General features: G+C 35.8%; 1 protein-coding gene across 2 annotated transcripts in view; it reads left to right on the forward strand.

Moving 5' to 3' along the window:
• GABRA4 (gamma-aminobutyric acid type A receptor subunit alpha4) overlaps positions 1–19934 on the forward strand; it is a 73544-nt gene that overhangs the window by 24766 nt on the left and 28844 nt on the right. Inside the window, exons 8-9 of one of the 2 annotated variants that reach the window (XM_058299106.1) lie at positions 4863–5122; positions 6522–13224. In XM_058299106.1, coding sequence (XP_058155089.1) covers positions 4863–5122; positions 6522–6629 — 368 coding nt within the window. In that variant the 3' untranslated portion in view covers positions 6630–13224. Of the gene's footprint in view, positions 1–4862; positions 5123–6521; positions 13225–19934 lie in introns of those variants that run through there. The other variant, XM_058299100.1, reaches the window with a different exon arrangement.

Consider the following 19934-nt stretch of genomic DNA (forward strand, 5'->3'; position numbering starts at 1 on the left):
GGTGTGATTCTTAGGAAGACAGTAAATGGGATAATGGTACTACCTACTTCGTAGAATTGTGAGGCTTCAGTTAAAAAGGGTGAATGCACATTGCAAGTACTCATGAATTTTAGCTATTAGGACCTATTAACAATAGATGTGAAAGTGAAAAAGAGAAAACAAATCTAAGCTTTGGACTCCAACAGGGTAGGGTTTAAAACCCAAATTTGCCTCATTTTTTCTATCCATAAAATTGTGATGATAAATATCTACCTCACAGATTAGTAAGGATTTAAAGAACTATATACAGAAATCATTACAGGCTATATGGGATACTTGATACATATTAATTACTCTCCCCCATACTTTTTATGACGGGAAGATTTATTTTGTTCTGGTTTGGTCTCCTTGCTTTATAATTGTTTTTTTAAAATATAGCTTTTGATTATTTATTATCAGACACTCTGCTAAGTTCTTGATACTCAATGTCTCATTTAATGTTCACATGAATACTTGGTTCCTTTCGGCATCACATTCAGGAACAGCCTGATTGGGCAGGCAGTGCATTTTGAGACTGAAAATCAGATCAAACTCCCTTAACTTTTTCCCAGTATAAATAATATTAATATTTCAGGAATCATTGTTATTTAAAAAAAATATTTAGGTTTCTATTAGGATATGAATAAAAAATGCTTGTACACATATCTTTTTTCTATGGTTCTAAAAACCATCTAGAATAGCAAATACTGATCCATTTTAGTTGGATCAGTGATGAGGGTGCAATTGTGTTATAACTGCAGACTCTGGATCTCCAGGCTCTACCTCTGGATCCACTTATCAGCTGTAAATCTTCAAAGAGTTTCTCCTGACTGTTTCCTCGTTTGTAAAAACATAATGAATGGTTGAACCTACCTCACAGGGTTGCTATGAAGATTAAATGAGTTAATTTGGATAAAGCACTGGGACCAATGCCTAGACCCTAGTAAATACTATTTAAATGTTATTGTGGCATTCATGCCACCGTCTACCTCATCTGAGAATCCCTGCTTGATACTATAATGTGAATGTCCTCTATATTTTATGATACTTTAAATGATTGGTTGATAAGTTTTGAATGCTTTCTTGATTGATTTCTAAAATGGTAGCCACTACTCTCTGTCCCACTTTTCTCACATAATAGGAATTTATAGTAGTGGGAAAAGGGCAGCATTGGTCACAGCTGTCCCACTCAACATTTCCCATCAAATAAAACATTGTAAGGAAATTAAGTAGCAGGTAATAAGGATAATGGTAATATTAGTAATCATAATGATAAGATTTCCAGATATTGATAAGGGTTGTCTTATTTAATCATTAAAATAACTCAGCAAGGTAGACATTATTAATTTTCTATGGATAAGGAAAATGACTCAGAGAGGTTAAGATACTTGTATAAAGAACCTAAGTGGTGGATCCAAGACAGGTTCTGTCTGACTTTGATGTCTGTGCCATTTCTACTTGCCATTCATTCTTTTTTTTTTTTATTGACTTTGTAATAATATTACATTAAAAATATATATGTGAGGTCCCATTCAACCCCACCCCCCCACCCCGCCTCTCCCCCCCCCCCAGCAACACTCATTCCCATCATCATGACACATCCATTTGCCATTCATTCTTAACAGGGGATGTGGGGACATGTGAAAGCTTCCAGTGCTGCTGCTTGAGAGGGTACAGATATATGCTAAGGACACCAAGAAGCTTTTTCCATTTGGAATGGGATATTTTTCCCTGTCTTGTGCCTATGTGACAGGATATTGGTTTTGGTTGAATAAGGAAATAATGTCTAGTAATTAAGTCTTCGAAGATCCAAAATGTATCAGAATGGTTCATTATTAGCCTATTCAATTGAGAACCTAGGAGAGTACTTTCCAAGGGAAGTTAAGTTTTAAGTATTTTGGTGCTTAGCAATCTCTTTCATATGGAGTTTAGGCAAAAACTAGTTCTGAGCTAGTTTTTTCTTCCCTATTCTCATTCTCATCTTCACTCATAAAGGAGAGAATTTGCTGGGTTGGGGGTGTCCCTAAAAACCATGCCATAAAAGATCCACAAAGCATCTTGTTCAGTATGAGAAGCAGAGTGTGCTAAATTCTCTCCAAATTCTCTCGAAAGGCCTTCTATCTCCAAAACTGTATGCTCCTAAGTTTTCTGATTATTCCAGTATAGTAAAACATTAGACATGACTAAATTCCAGCTGGCGTATCTACGTCATTACTGTTTCATTTTATGGAAGTGGCCAGCCAAAAATTCACTCTGTGTACCATCTTAGCCTCCTCTCACACATCCTTTCCCACATTTCTGGGCCAGCCAATATGGAACATAATAAATATTCTAAATACAGGGACTGGCATCGATACTTGAAAGTATCAAGAAAGTAAAAGAGCATTCTATGGTTATTGAAATGATGTCAGGGTAGATGCCGACTAAGCTATTTATGACAGACTCATTGCTTTCCTATATGCAGAGAAAGCATGGCTTTGTATCTGAAGTGTTGGCTTCTGTTTGTGTGCATTTAGCCAAATATTCCACCTAAAATCAGATGTAGTATACACACCCCTGTCAGGCACGTGTTTTTCTTCAAGTTCAAACAGCAGGCAGAGAGGACTTTTCAGTGTCTAAAGAGATAACAAATTCCATATAGCCAATTGTTTATGCTAGCTATTTTCCTAATTTTTCAAATAGTCATAAGTTTGGAACCATTAATATGTGGAGAGTTATTCCACAAACTTTAAAGTCAAATTGATACCAAACAATGAAAGAGAAATGGAAAGTAGCTACATACCTGACGATTTGCTTGTTAATGTCCATAGCATATTTAATATCTTTATGAACCTGGTGACTTATCCCCTTAACCTCCAGTCATTTCCTTTGAAAGACAATTTTTGGATTCTTCGCTCAATAATTGCATTCATTTTATGCCTGCATGGCATTAGTAAGGGAATTTTTCATGTAACAGTGGAAGTGAAGACCATTACCTCTTGTCCCCAGGAAAAATCATTCTCCTGCAAAAAATTTCAAAGCAACGTGGGGAATACTAAATTGCTGATATCTGAGTTTGAGTTTTCTTTAAGGTTATGATCTGTGTACAATTGTCTGGGTTCTGAGTAGCATTCTTATTTAGACTGCTCTGCTCATTGTCTATTTCCCAGTGCTTTCAGCATAATTTCTATATTAGAGATATCATATTTCTTATATATTTAGGAAAGTTGTAGGATAGTGTTGAATTTATGATAATCAGCCTATAAAGAATAAAAACTTTTAATCTATGTTCAAATTTGTAGAAAAATTTTATATTAATTTGCAGTTTATTCTTATATCTCTCAGCTGGCATAGGAATGGAATCATTTTCCTGAGATTCAAGATAAAGGCCTAAATGTTACAGGGTCTCTTTCAGAACTGAAATCCAATAAATATATAATTTTTATATATATCTATGTATTTGACTGAGTAAACATGTTTTGAAAGATATTTTAGACAAGTTTTAGCATTTTAAGTCTAAAATATTTATTTATTTTTAAAAAGGGAACAAAACCATTTCCTAAGATTTCTTTCTGCATACAGTTTAAATTTAGCAATGGAATTTTAAAAAGAGATCTATAGCTCATATGCTATAGTGACTCCAATTTTTCATGCTCTGAAACACAGATTGGAAGGGAAATGGAATTGAGAGAAAAAGGATTGGTGAAGAACTGAAAAATTGACTATATATTGTATGTCTGGCACCATATAAAATATAATGGTAAAACCTTAAGGAGTCTATGATATGTCTGCCCTCAAGGATGCTACATTCAATACAGTTGTGGAAACAAAGCGTACATACATTTAACAATCAGGGAATAGTCCAAGGCAGAATATAATTAAAGTTTGAGTTGAAGAGCATGATGTTATTTCTTATTTGACAAGGGGATCACTATCTCTTCAGTTCGACATATATTATTTGCCTTTCAGCTGGGGATTGCCATGCATTGGAGTACACTGTTTAGATGCCTCATCATCCCCATCATCATCATTCTTAAATGTGTGGGGATGTAAATGTCAGGGACCACTCAAGGCATTACATAAAATAAGTTTAAATGGATATAGTAAATTCCAACAAGAATTCCTGAAAATAATTAAATAACATGGAGTGACAGCTGCTTTACTAATATCATCCTGAAATAATATATTTCTCTGAAGTTCCAGTAGCAAGGGGATTTCTCTACTGAGAATGGTGACTAACCTTTCTTCTAGTCCAAGAAAGCTTCCCTAGAGGTGATATGCTTTATGCCTATTGAGGGAAGAGAAATAGCTCTGCTCTTGGTGCTAATATTTTTCTGTCAGCTGTAACCTAACTCGTGGTAGATGTTCAATATTTTTAAATCCAAATTGTTCTAGATATCTATTTTTCCAGGAATATACTGTTATTCTTTCATATAAATTATGCTTCTTAACAACTAGTAAATGTATTATTATTAAAAAAAAATGTTTAGTTAAAGATTTAGGGACTTATAAAATGTGCTTTTGTTCCTAGCAGTGATTCCTAATAGCAGGGGGCTCTACCCACCCCAGAAATTCTGATACACCCATTTAGGAAGCCAGTGCAGGTTGAGAATCATTACCCCAATGAGGTTTCCTAACTTAATCCAAGTTACATAGAGCCAATGATTAGAAGAGTTGGGATTTGAACCCATGTCTGTCTCTCATTCCAAAACCTGTGCTAATTTTATTGACTCATCATTCAAGATGGTTTTATTTGAGTTATTGCAAATTTCGTGAAGTCCGCCACACCTAATCCTAGGTATCTCTGTTTTATTGTGTAGAAATAATGGTAAAGTGTTTTGTCTCCTTGCTTTTTTGCTTTGAAGGAATAACCACAGTGCTTACCATGACTACTCTGAGCATCAGTGCAAGGCATTCTTTGCCCAAAGTGTCCTATGCAACTGCCATGGATTGGTTCATAGCTGTCTGCTTTGCTTTTGTATTTTCGGCCCTCATTGAGTTTGCTGCTGTCAACTATTTTACTAATATTCAAGTGGATAAGGCCAAAAGGAAGGCATCAAAGCCCATCCAGGAAATACCGGTTGTCCCAGTGCTGAGAGAAAAGCATCCTGAAGCTCCTTTGCAGGTATTTGACTTAATCACTATCAGTTAAAGGATCCATCTTTTTAGTCACGTTTGCACTGCCAGGGCAAAAACTGAGAATATGAAAATCCCATTAAGAAATTGTAAATCATTTAAAATCCAAAAACACCTATAAAGGGATAATTATGAATTTAAACTTTAAAACTGTAATTAATGGCTTTAAAATTAACAGCCCTGAATAAGCTAGATGTAGGTGGATCAACTTTGAAAGCTACTTTAAGAATTATTATTTTTTTTACATAAAGGGGCACAATCTTATGTATACTATTAAAAGGAACTGGTAGAAGTTTTTGAGTGGGTTGGAAAGGCATTTTAATAGAGTTCATGAACAAAGTAAAGCAGTGTTTCCTGGGTACTTAGTAGAACTACCCCATGGGGCTGAGTGGCTCCTATGTCCTTGTGTTAATAAATAAAGGTAACAAAACCAATAAAAAGGATCCATCATTGCAGGATTGAGAATTAGTTCCTATAGGGACCCTAAATGGGCAGATCTAAGAGGAGACAGAAAGCCCAATAAGAGCTACAGGAATTTACATTTGGCACATCAGTGATTTTTGTGGTTTAAAATGACCTAAGCCCCCTCTCAATTAGAGGTGGAGTGGCCAACACCATGCCAGAGTCCTCAGAATTGGGGCAAGAATAATGGACTAGAGTAGACTTACTGGTATTCTGCTCTAGACTTACCGCTATTCTAGCAATGGAAGAACTTTTACCATTGATGTGGAGGCAGTGGACACTGGAGGCTCTGAGGAGAGGGAGAGGGATAAACAGGTGTAATCCAGGGCATTTTTGGGACTTGGGAATTGTCCCGAATGACACTGCTATGACAGATATAGTCCATTATATATCTTATCATAACTTACAAAGTTGTGCGGGAGACAGTGCAAATTACAGTATAAACTAAACCCACACTCAGTTGTAACAAATGTACCACACTAATGAAGGATGTTGTTAATGTGGGAAGATGTGGGAGGGGTAGGGAATGGGGCATATGGGAATCCCCTATATTTTTTATGGAACATTTATATAATCTAAGTTATCTTTAAAAAGAAATTAAAAAGTATATTTTAAAAAGGGAAAAAAAAAACCCCAAACGTTAAAAAGTTGCCTTCTACTTATGGACTTATTTTAAAAAAGCAGTAAGATCTTCATGAGAAGGAGAAAACAAACAGGGAGGTTTTTTCTCTCTCCGTTCTTCTTCCTCCTCCTCCCCCACCCCTCCCAATTGTCAGAATTCTACTAAGCTTCTTTCTTGAATTAGCAGTCTGTGCTCAACTCATACAGAGCAACAAATGTAGGTGCCAAAATAGCAGGTTCAAATCCTTTGTGTCTTCAAGTTTATAAATCAAAGTTTATATAAACCATTGGCTTTTTCTCTACAGGTGACAACTCTACAGGTGACATTCATTCATTCAACAAATATATATTCAGTGCCACCTATAAGCAAGACTCTGTTTAGGTCTGGGAATCAATATTGTAAAAAAATATGACAGATGTTCCTGTTCTATGGAGCTTACATTCAAGAAGGGGGGCAGACAATAAAAGTGTAAAATAATAAAATAAACAGATCATGATAGTGCTATGAAAGTGCTAAAGCACGAAAGGGGTAAGAGAGTGCTGGGAGAGATGGGATTCCGTTTAGAATAAAGGTGGTCAGGAACATCTGCAGGAAGAAGGTGACAGTTGAATAAATTATGTTATGTGTCCACACTGGCCAAGCTTGAATGGTCAGGGTCCGGTAGTTTATAGCTCTTTGCCTACAGGATTCTGGGTCCTGGTTTTCCCAGAATGGCAGATGAATGGTAGGAAAATAATTTTCTTCCTACTAAATACTAAGCACATTTAGATAGCTTATCTTTTCCTATAAAGATATCCATTTCATCAAGAATACTGAGGAGGTAAGGAGACAGGCCAATTGGCAGAATCTAAGAGCAATTATGGGCAGCTTGAGTATCTCTGTGGCCATCTCAGGAAGTGAAGCAGCTGTTCTTTCTCTGTTCATCATTACCTTGATGGTGCCTGGATTCTTTCCTTCCAATAATTGAGTTGAATTCCATCCCTGTGGTTCTATCCTTCCATAACCTTGAACCTCCTCTCTCAATGGTGCAGTAGATTTGGATTAATAGTATGGTTTGAAAATAACTATAGAATATAAAAATTAAAGAGAAGGGTCATAAAAAAATGATACACTTTTAAACATCACTTGAACATGCATACTATGGTCTTCATTCAGCCACAAAGTCTACATTAAAATATAATGCTATACCTGGTGAAAACATTCACTGGCATAATAACAATCACTAACAATAATTAAGCTCTTATATTGTATCAGTACTATGCAATTTACTTGACATGTATTATTTAATTTCAGGTTCATGACAAGTATTTTACAGATGAAGAAACTGAGGCTTGAAGTAGTTAAAGTATTCAAGAGAACACAGCTAGAAAGTATTAAGCCCAATATTTAATTTAATTAAGCTGTGTCTGAGTACAGAGGCTGTTCTCTTAAACTTTATCTTGTAGTATTTAATTTATGATGTTTCTATAAAGAATAGCCATTAGGATGTGTACTTGTATGTGTATCTATGTATATACATACAATGATCAATTCATTTAAGAATCTTTATTCATATTTTCATGAATAAATAATAACAGCAAAATATGTTGAATGCTTTCTATGTGCCAGTAATAAGAACTTTTACATATATTGTATGTAAAATTTAATTTTGGCAACTTATACTAAAATATGTTCTAGTGTTTTCCATGTATTACCAATTTGGAATTTGAAAGTTAGTGATCAAGTCGCCTGCCCAAGTTCACCCATCTGGTGACAAACCACATGCTTTTCAGCCTCAAACCTCAATGACTTATTAGATATATTGGGTGAGGGAAATGGAGGACAAGATGGATTGTGGTGACATCATTCACTCGTATAGAGAAGAAAGACAAAGCATGCTTTATGAAGAAACTAATTAGTTCAAGTTTAGATAGTTGGAGATTTTGATCTTAGGGCTTGTTCTTCACCAATGTACTGAGGTGTTTCTTTATTTCAAACTACAAGTGCATTCTTCCCTATTGCATACCTTTCCTTTCTCATCTACCAAATTTATTCTTCTCTGTCTCCATTTCACTGTAACTATTCTTTATAGTCTCTTTGATTTTAAAGTGTTTATTGATTCTTACAAGACTGTTTGTTAAATTAAAGATCTATTTGCTGAAAATAGAAGTCAAGTTACATGTTGGATTCAATAATTGAAGTGCCCTCCAGAGAATATCCTTTTTCCTACCCATCCTTCAAAGTCAAACTCAGTCCTTATTTTCCGTGTGAAACTCATTCAGATTAAACTCAAGTATCACAAGGCCCTGGTCTGAAGAATGCAGTGAGGATAATAATAAATCTTATAGTGATACATGCATGTGAAGTTCTCAGTACAGTGCTTAGTGCCAAGTAAATAATAGCTGTGATTATTATTTTCCTTAATTTCTTTAAGCATTTCTATCACTTAAAGTATGCATCACATACTTAATATATGTAATTGTAAAATCCTGTAGTATTTTTGCTTCATAAATGACTGGTATATATTTACCTAGATAGATGGTGAGTTCCTTAATAAAATGGGCATCATTTTACATTGATTTATAAAAATTTTCCATACAGCACATAGCACAGTGTTTAATAGTTGCAGTTTATTGATTGACTATAATGAAGCAAATTTAGGAATCAGACAATAGGAGATCTGGTGCCTCTAAAAAACAATAAATTTATCACCACTTTACAAAACATTTGTATTTTCGCAAAACTGTCTTTCCAGATGTAAATGTGAAAATTGAGCAGATATTAAATAGCAAGTTAGAGCAGGGTCATTGTGAGCATCTAGGAGAGCAGACACTCATTCTTCAGCATTCTGAAATATACTTGCCAGCAGTTGGATTTAGCTAAAGGACAGCAACAGAGTATTGACTAGGTCTCTGAAAACAAAACAAAGCAAAACAAAAAGCCTCAGCAAATCCACAAGTGCAGTTGTGTGTTATGAGAAAAGGATAGTTTGCTGTCTGGTCATTTTATATATATCACTTACCAATGTTAATTAAATACAATAATTTCCCATTCAAAAGGACAAAGGGAAGAAGAAATTTTAGTAGCTTATTGACTCAATATTATTCATAATTTGGTAATTATTGGTGATAACATCACAGGAAAAGAAAGATACCAGCATTAGCATCATTATAGAATATTTGGACTATTTTTTACCACAGAAAGGGAAATACCAAATTTTAATCATGTTTTAGGAAGCTAGATACATTAAAGAGAGTCCAGGAAGGAGTAAGGCTTTCTATCAATATAAAATAGTATGTAGTGTGTGTGTGTGTGGGGGGGGTAGCGTAGATAAAGATGACATAGATATAAATGTAGATGTATTTTAATAAGAAATTCATTCATTATCATGTACTCTCTGTTAATAAAGACCATAGCAGAGGAGGAAGTTGTGAAGTATGTTTGTGCAGTTAATAGAATTTGGAGGGACAGTGTGTCACTACTATCATCATCATCATCATCATCATTTATTGAGTATCTACCATGTGCTATGTATTGTGCCAGTTGCTTTACATATGTTATGGCTAATCTTCAACATAAACCCTTAGATAAGTTGTTGTTTTGTTTATTCATGTCATTTTATGGTTGAGGAACATGAGCCTAAGTAAAATGTTTGAATCAATTGTTTAGATCATATGATATATCTGCGAAATAAGAAAATTTGGACTTGAGCCTTGTCTGTCTGATATGAAAATGCTGGCAGCTTTCTGATTCATGGTGTTGCCTCTCACCTAGAAAGAACTGCCAGCAGGCATTAAGGGATTTTTGTCTCTAGTCTCTGTTCTCCTGTATAGCTTTCATCATGTAGCCTAAGACTTGGATTTCCATTTCTCCATATATTAGATGATCAGTTTAGGCAAGATTATATCTGCATTTCCTCCTAATCTAAAAATCTATGTTAGTACAAACTCATCCATACTCCACAACTAATACATGTTTGCTTTGTACTCATTAACATGAGCTACTTTAGAACACATAATATAACAAGAGCTGATGAGAGGGTGGAGGGTTCTTTCTGGGATTATGGAGTCAGAACAGGGTTATTTTATACTCACCAATACTCATCCATACTTCTCCCACAACAGTAGGAATATCAATTGATATGGTTAATTACCATGTTCCAGACATGATTTTAATCATTTTCCACACACACACACACACACACACACACACACACACGTAAACTTTTATAATCTTCACAGCAATCTTGTCCTATCTACATCCCATTTTCCAATGAGGAAATTGAAGCACACAGAGGCCTAAGTGATTTGCCTAAAGTCACATACCTGGTAAGTAGAACAGCCTAGCTCTACTGTGTATGTCCTCTGCCACCACAGACTGCGGCCCCTCAGTATAACCCACCACCACTACTGCTGATGCTCTGCTGTGTCCACTGCCACATGCTCACCTTCATACCCACCTCCAGTTTTTCTGAACGTTGTCCTAACATTCATATTTTTGAGAGTGTAATCAAAACTTTTAAATTGTATACCATATATAAACAAACCCTATCTCTTAATGAGTAGTTTAGTTTTCATGAAAGCTAAAGTCACAGAAAATTATTCACACTCTCAAGGAATGCAGCTTTAACTAAAACATAATGTGGATTTTGTATAGGCTAAAAATCACTTGATTTCCTACAGCCACTACAGTAAAAAACAACAACAACATGGATTAACCAAGTCATGTTCTCCTGTTTTTTTTGACATTTTAAAAACTTTAAAAATATTGTTATTAATTTTGGGTTGAGAGTAACCTATTTTACATGCATAAATATATTCAATTAACAATGATTATTTACTACATGTCTTCAGAAGAACTCTGTTTTAAAGATTGTGGAGAAAGTTCAAGAGGGAGTTTTTGCCCTAAAATGAATTCATAATACATAAGGAAACAGGGTATAGTGATGAAAAAAGCTGAGGGAAGCACATATTTGTAGGTAATAAGGGACTTGGTAAAGAAGTGTAGTGATCTTTGGAAGGGGCTGGTGAGCGAGAACTCATCCTGGTGGTGAGCGGTATTGGTGATCAGTGGATGAAAAAGAGTAGCAATGAAATGTGCAAATCCATCAATGTAAATATCTTTTGCTAGTTTGTGATATTTATGGACTAGCTTAAATGCCATTCTAGAATTGCCATATAATTAATAAACTATTTCTGTATTATTGGAAATGTTATTACTTTCTATTCTGGCACATCTGACACAAATTTGTTAAGGACATACCAAGTGCTCAAGAAATACTAATTGATTTCATTCTATGTACAATTGAGATATAGACTCAGTTGCTGGGGTTAAATAAGCTGCTCATTTCCATTGAAGGAATTTTTATTCATTTGGTAAACTTTGTCCCTTTACGTTAGCTATGTGAGTGGGCCAGGACTTCTTTTTTAGAGTTGAATAAAACTTCAGCTTCAAAAATATAAAATGTTTGAAACATACATTCACTATTTTGTGGCATTTCCTAGCAAGTTCTCTTCCCTAAGCTACTACGATTATTCATTTCTTCTTGTTTATTTGGATTAGCTGACAATTTTCCTTTTTTGCTATTTTGAGGGGCTAATTTCCCACAACATAAAATGCATCACTAAATCTTCAGCTTTTCATTAACCTGAGATGATACAGAAGTTTCAAGAAACATCATTTTGAGTATGACATTGAATTAGAGGATATTATGTATGAAAATAAACGTCTTAGCAGAAAGAGAAGTATGTATTTTGGTAATTTTCCCCATAGTTCTAAGAACAGTGTACTTTTCACTCAGATTATATCGCATGAGATGCTTTTCTTAAAATCTTTTAGTGTCTTTGATTGCAGAAGATTCTTACTCTGCCTTGCTTCTTCTTTGCCCCAATACCAAATCATGTGTTTTCTCAAACCTCTTACTACTCTTATTAGTGATGCTGAATTTTCACATTCCTATTGCATACTTATTCTGTAGGACTCTATGCTTTTTCCCTCAGTTTCTCTCTCTTGAATTGTGGCTTCGATTTATAGGAAATTAATCTCTTTGTATGGATGAATAGCATGGAGATTTCTTTATTCTCTCTTTTCTGGTCTTAAGACTCCAAAACTGTATAGACCACTGAATTTTTCTTCTTTCTCACACTTTCTCTTTTGGAGGTAGTTGACTAAAGCAAACATTTTTTTACTTTTATGTTTTGTTTGCTTGGCTAATTGAAAACACTTGTAGGCTCTATAATCAGAGAAAAAAGCTCAATAAGGAATTCAGAGTTGAGGATGGAGGTGTGAGGAAGGGGGCATGGATTAATTTTTTTGTGCATACTTCCTATTTTTGACCTCTCCCAAAGTTTTCCAAGTTCAATCACTTTAATGTTGATATAAAAGGTTCCCTTGAGAGTAAAAAAATATACCAAAGGATATTAGGTAAAGAGAGCAGGCAAATGGAAGAAGATGCCTCACCATTTTGGCAATCTGCAATTTTTTGTATGTGACCAGATCCTTGAGGATTAACGTTTCTAAAGGGGACTTGACAAAGTGTTGTGAAGACTGCATCCAACAAGCAGAAAATCAGCTCTTCATATACAAAATGAGTACATTATTGTCTCTTAAACTGTCAACAGAGGCCGCGGACTTGGCCCAGTGGTTAGGGCGTCTGTTTTCTGCATGGGAGGTCCGCAGTTCAAACCCCGGGCCTCCTTGACCCGTGTGCAGCTGGCCCATGCTCAGTGCTGATGCACGCAAGGAGTGCCCTGCCACAAAGGGGTGTCCCCCGAGTAGGGGAGCCCCATGCACAAGGAGTGCGCCCCATAAGGAGAGCTGCCCAGTGCGAAAGAAAGTGCAGCCTGCCCAGGAATGGCGCTGCCCACAAGAAGAACTGGCACAAGATGACGCAACAAAAAGAAACACAGATTCCCTTGCTGCTGACAACAACAGAAGCAGACAAAGGAGACGCAGGAAATAGACACAGAGAACAGACAACCAGGGTGGGGGAAGGGGAGAGAAATAAATAAATAAATCTTTTAAAAAAAGTAATAAACTGTCAACAATGTGAACATCTGGAATTACTCTAGTGGTTAAGAATCTCCTGCCAATTCCCCTCTCCCTGCAATTTGAAGAATGCAAACTTTGAGACCAATGCCTAGTGTAGGCACTGGTACCCAATAAATGCTCATCCAATATTTGTTGTTGAAAAATGCATGAATGAAAAAAACGCATGAATTTATGAATGAATGCAACTTGTTTCTTCCAAATAACAACAACAACAACAATATGACAAAAAAGAGAAGTTCTAGATGAGAACAAAAACAAGTAGAGAAAACTATTGCCATTCTGGCATTATTATTTTGCTTTTGGAGGCCAATGTAGAACCTTGGGATAACTGAAGGAAATCTGTTTAATTCCTCCCCTTATCCCAATCTTGTTGCTTTGGAACCCTGCCATTGGCTGTGGCTTTGACCCTCAGTTGTTTGGATTATCTCTGTCTCCCTGTATAGATAAACTTCTAGATAGGAAGAGAAAGTTGTGCTCTACTCTGCTGGTCAGGCTACACTTAGAACACAAGTAAATGCTCTCTGGTTGTTTATGAAATAATAGATCTAATCAATTCTCTTCTGAGAATTGGTTTGGATGGCGATCTTCTGATAAAGCATCTTCTCTGGAAGGCCAGGAAAGGATGTTTCCCCAGGACCTGCTGTGCTGCCCTGAACAGCAAACAAGAGCTGGTCAAACATATAGTAACTTGATAGCTATTTTCTTACAGTAGGTCCTTTACTAAAAATTGTGAGAGTGCACTGCTAAGTGGGAAGCATGGGTTTGGCATTTGGCTTCCTTAGGCTGCTCCTTTCATGAGAAAATGACCCTGGGATTTGTTTTGAGAAAATCCAAATTTTATTAGGTTAAACTATCTGAAAATGCCATTTTTGCTGCTCAAAAACATTTTTTTTAAAGGTTGAACATGGTCTTTTTAAGTGAAGGTGAGGCCTAGATCTGACTGAAAATTGCCTTTATTAGGGGACTCATTTTGACAGGAAAATAGGTAATTAATAAGACATTGTCCTGGAGATTCCAGTGATTAGCATTTTTTAAAAATTCTAAGTTTATTTGTTTTTAGGATGAAGATTTAGATTTGAGATGAAAATGCCATAACTTCAAAGCTGTGTGCCTGGGGATGATGTGTGATACCTTTTCATGCTCTCATGATAATTGTTTTGTTAGCTTATGTTTTATAATTTATTTTGATTTGAAGCAGTTGAGGCTTGTACAGAACTCGGAGCATTATCAGACACTCACCTTTGTGTATTACTCACTGCCATTGCTTCTGCAAGCAAAAAACCCTATTTTGCTAAAGCCTTGGCTGATCCTGAAAAATGTTAATACGCTTGCTCCTTAATGTTTGCCAATGGGCTAATCTAAAAATGGCACTAAGGAGGTTACCTATTATCCACAGAGCAAGAATACATTTCCAAACTAAAATAGATTGTGGTCATTAGGGGCTTGATCTGCCAACCAAAAGTTATTTTGGTATCCCCAAGCAATTCATGAAAAGAGAGTGAGATTTTTATATGGTAGAGCAGTTTGATATAGTTATGAATCCCAAAAACAGCTATTGGATTATGTTTGTAATCTGGTCTGTTCCTGTCAGTGATTAAATTATGATTAGGGCTTTGATTGGACCACATCATTAGGGCATTGGGTCCCCACCCGTTGGTGGGTGGGGACTCACAGATAAAAGATATGGCAAAAGACAGAGTTTAGGGTTTCTGATGTTCAAGTTTTGATGTTGGAGTTTGATGCTGAAGCCTTAAGCTGGAGCCCCAGGAAGTAAGCACACAGAGGAAGGAGAAGCAAACCCCAGGAAGGGAGGAACCCAGGAAGCCTGAACCCTTGTAGACATTGGCAGCCATCTTGCTCCAACATGTGAAAAGAGACTTCAGTGAGGGAGTAACTTATGCTTTATGGCCTGGTATCTGTAAGTTCCTACCCCAAATAAACACCCTTTATAAAAACCAACCAATTTCTGGTATTTTGCATCAGCACGCCTGCAACTAATACATATGGTTAATCCTGATTTTTTAAAAAAATTAAAATAAAAGGAATCCCTCCTTTTGTACTTTTCAATATATAATTTCTTTTTCTCTTATACTTGTTTTCCCTCTGTGTTTATTTATGAATTACATTCATCATCTTTCAATTTTCAATATCACCCATTTTTACACTTTTGTAATAGGTAATATCCCTTATGCTATAGTCAAAATTTATTTTATAATATTCATTTCTATTAATATTGTTAAAGAATGAAACTATGCATCATTGAGAGACCATGGAAAGGTTTGAAAATTCCTTTTTTTCAGTGAAAATACAGAATTTTTCTATGTCCTCTTCAGATTCATAAGAAATTGAAAATTCCCATTTTTTCCCCAATTATAATCAGGTTGTCTTTGTCCTTGTTTGCCTGAAACTGCCATGTTGTACTTGTGTCCTAACCATTTTAGTATTTGTTCTGGACAAAAGTGTCTTGGCTTGAACAATATATTAGATAGTCACCATAACAATGGAGCCAAAAAAAAATAAGCAGTCTTCGAAAACTGAAAATTTGCTAAAGTATTTAAGTTAAATGTTTCCAAAGAGCAATATAGATATATATGACTGTAATAGAACATGATATAATGGTGTTGGAAGTTAAAATAACAATTAGTAGGGGATTTCAAAGTCTCATGAGACTATTTGAGATAATTGTTGGCTACAATTAACTTCCTGGTAACTATCCAATCGTTTTGTAGTCATTAAAAGAAACTAGCTACTCAACATATTGGAAATTATATCATTATGAAGTTTCTATGTTTAAATATATATAAAATTGAAGAAAACAGATAAATAGGATCTCAAGTCTTCATTTTGCTGCAATGTTTGTGTAAGATACAGGCTAATTTTTTTTTATAATATAAGACAGATAGCTATTGTTTCTTTACTCTCAGGAGTTTTATTATTGTGCTATCTTCATCACTTACGGTAAAAGGAGGTGGAAAGAAGTAAAATTTGGGGCTGAAATATGAATTGTGAAATCTGAAGTATGCAAGTGAGATGAAGAAGAGAAATCCTGTCTAAAATGTCCATGTTGTTGGATCTGCTTCATGATTGCCTAAGAGCTTCAATATTTAGGTCATTTTATGAAGCAGTAATTTAGGATATTCTCAGCTTCCTTCACAAATGTTGGCCTGACAGAATTTTACAGTCAGATGAAAATAGATGCTGGACTTGTATTGGAAGGAGAGAGATATAAACCAAATGTTATGTTTTGGGTGGAACATACTGTTGCTTGGGATTATGAAATTTGACTTGATAGATTTCATTTAGTATTGTGCAGTACAACCTAATTCACTATAGACCTGTTCATCTCAGAATTAGCTACATTGATTATAAACATTATATATCTGTTTCTTCCAAAATAATCTGTGAGCACAGTAAAATGAACACAATCATATACTCTGAGCCATGGGAGCAGTGAGACGTAATTTGTTGCCTCTTTTTCACTAAGCAGCATTAGCACACCATAATGTTCTTTCCTAGATTGAGTGCTCTCAACAATCTGATTATTGTATTTACTCCATGGTGTTCTTTTCTGTCCTATTTTCTGGCTGAGAGTCTTTTGATTCACAACAATAGTTTGTTTTCAAAAGGATAAACAAATGTGATTATTTTTAATAGTTCAAATATAGATTGCATACTACAATGGAGGTCTTATGGCCCTTTCAGATCAGCTCTTTATAGTTCATGGTCCAGGCCTAGCTAGATTCACTATTATAACAGTTTTAAAGAGTCCTGTAAAAATAAATATATTAACCAGAAACCTCCCAACATATTGATAATAGGTGATATATTAAAATTTCAGGGGCACACCTCCAAGTAGGCTGCCTCTATAAAGTGATTTACTTGGTACTAACCATTTTCACATATGCCTTCTCCATGCTACACTGAGTATGTCTGTAATTCATGCAGGAAACAATTTATTTGGTTACAAAAAGAACCAAAAAAGCTAAATTACTTATATATGAATATGCCACAGCATAGTTTTTGCACGGTTAGTTGTTATGATATCCTAATGCTTTGAAAATTGACAATGTCTGACCAAAGGGGATTCTGTTAAGCACACACAAAAAATCATAAATTCATTCCAAAGTTCAATTTCGAGGTTCATTTTTGCACAATTTATCATGCTGACCTTAAAGGTCACTTCATTCCTCTTTACAGACTGGTCATTGGAATTGTTTCTTCTGCAATTATTCCTCCAGACAAAGAGAGCTATGAAACTTGGACCTCAATCTATCTAAGCCATCATGGATATTGCAGAAACAGGTTGTGGCAGATTATATTTTTCAAGATGGTTGAAATAAGACTCCATCCCACATACTCTTCTTGCAATGTAATATTGATCCTCTTCCCTTTGAGAGGTGGGGTTTGTGTTCCCTCTGCTTGAATCTGGATGAGTTTGTGATCATGATGGGAGTGATGCCATTAGACTTCAAGGCAATGTCGTGAAAGGAGAGCCAGCTTTTGCCTAGCTCTTTGGGATCCTTTTCTTGGAACTCAGTCATCATACTTTGAGAAAGCTCAGGCAGCATGGAGAGACCACCTCTAGGGCATTCTGGCTGACTACCCGCATCCTCTGATAGGCATGTAAGTGAGGAGGCCTTCAGAGTGACTCCAGCCCCATCCACTCTGTGACAGCAGCCACATGAGGGACCCCAAGTGAGACTGCCTAGCTGAGCCCTGTCAACCTTTAAACTCACAGAAGATAATATTAAAAGTATTGCAATTGTTCTAATCCACTAAGTTTTGGGGCTGTTTTGCAGCACTAGATAACTGGATAACAAGTGGTTTTAAACTTTTTTTTTTATTACTAAAGAAGCTTTAAATTATATAATGTTACATCAAAGATATAGGGTATCCCTATGTACCCCACCTTTTCCCCCTCCCCCACTTTGCCCCATTAACAACATCTTTCATTAGTGTGGTACATTTGTTCCAATTAATAAAACACATATTGAAGCATTGCTGCTAACCATGGTCTATAGTTTACATTATCATTTACTCTTTGTACTGCACAACTTCATAGGTTTAATAGAATGTATAATGGCCTGTATCTGTCATTGCAGTGTCATGCAGGACAATTCCAATGCCCCAAAAATGTCCCATGTTACACCTATTCTTCCCTCCCCTCCCCTCAGATCCTCTGGTGGCCACTGTCTTTATATCAATGATACCAGTTCTTCCATTGCTAAACTAATACTAAGTACTACTTCAGGCCATGATTGCATTCTCCCTTTATGTTTGTTTATTCCTCAATATTGAGGATTTTGGATGGTAATGCCGACTCTGTGCTTTTAAGCCAGACAGACCTAAGTTCAAACATTGACTCTTCCTTTTTCTAGAGGTATGATATTAGTCAAGATCAAATATTCAGATATTAATCTAGAATACAGTAGGTGCTCAATGAACAGGAGTTTCTCTACCTTTATTTCCCCCTCCATCCTTCTATCTCTTTTCCCCTTCCTTCCTGTCTTTCTACCTTACTTCCATTCTTTCCCTCCTTCACTTGCTTCCTTGTTTCTTTCCCCTTCCTTCTAATGTAAATTCAGTAAGTGCAGCTGCTTTTGTGTTAGGGCATTTTAAACTAGTGTCAGGTGTGGATTTAACAGAGAGACAGAATTCAGGATGATTTTTTTTTTTTACTGAAAACTACTGAATCATAAGTTCCATAATCAGCATAAAATGCCCTCAGACCCTCCATGGACTGTGTGTGCTGCGATGTGATCAAGTGCCTTGAGGAAATGGGATAAACAAAAATTTTAAAAGGAATGTTTCCATCAGTTCATGGTGAACATTATCTTCATTCAGTTCAGGCAAAGAATATCTTAAGAAGCAAGATAAAGGAAATGAAGGCATGAGCAACATGCTATTTGTAGGAATGACATACATTATCTCCTTGGCAACTGCAGGGTGGCATGCAATTTGGCAATCTATGTTGTGTCATCTTGGATGCCTGGAAGTCACTGTTTCCTACGGAAACAAAGGAAAGAACAACATGAGAAAAAGAGTTCTGATTTTAGTATTCTGGGTAAGTATTTTAAAACTGAGGGACGGTCAGGCTTCCACACAAAGCTAGAACTCAAAATAGCATTAAATTTTCACTTATTAATTCCACAATGCTTTAGAATATGGATTAGATCCAAAGTTTTAGATTCTTATTTTTTTGGTCCTGCTGAGGTTTCTATTTATGCTTTGTGGTCAAATGATGGCTCAGGCCATTGGGTTGAACTTTCAATGCACCAGCACTTTGAAAATTTTTCAGAAACATCAGGGGCTCAGCTTATGCATGTTCAATTATTCATTTATTTAACAAATATTTGTTAAGTGTCTAATATGTGCCAGGAATTGCGCTAGATATTGAAAATGGGTAGGCCTTTTGTCTTGTGTCTAACAAGCACCCTGTCATTTCCATGGGATATTGTGGCATTTCTTTATTTGAAGCAAATCAACTTAGTAAGCCTGCATTTAGCACCAGCCAGGAGAGCCTATTTTATTGGGAGCTAAGAGTTTGCAGAAATGAACCATAGGACTGTACAATACTTGATGGGACACAAAACAATTCTCATTATGCCTTTTCTTTTATCAGTGATTTCACAGACCATTCTTGGGTATGGTCAGTTTATTTTCTTCAGCAGCCTTCTAGTGAATGGCT

Source organism: Dasypus novemcinctus, chromosome 1 (genome assembly GCF_030445035.2).
Source record: "Dasypus novemcinctus isolate mDasNov1 chromosome 1, mDasNov1.1.hap2, whole genome shotgun sequence".
Taxonomy (NCBI): Eukaryota; Metazoa; Chordata; class Mammalia; order Cingulata; family Dasypodidae; genus Dasypus; species Dasypus novemcinctus.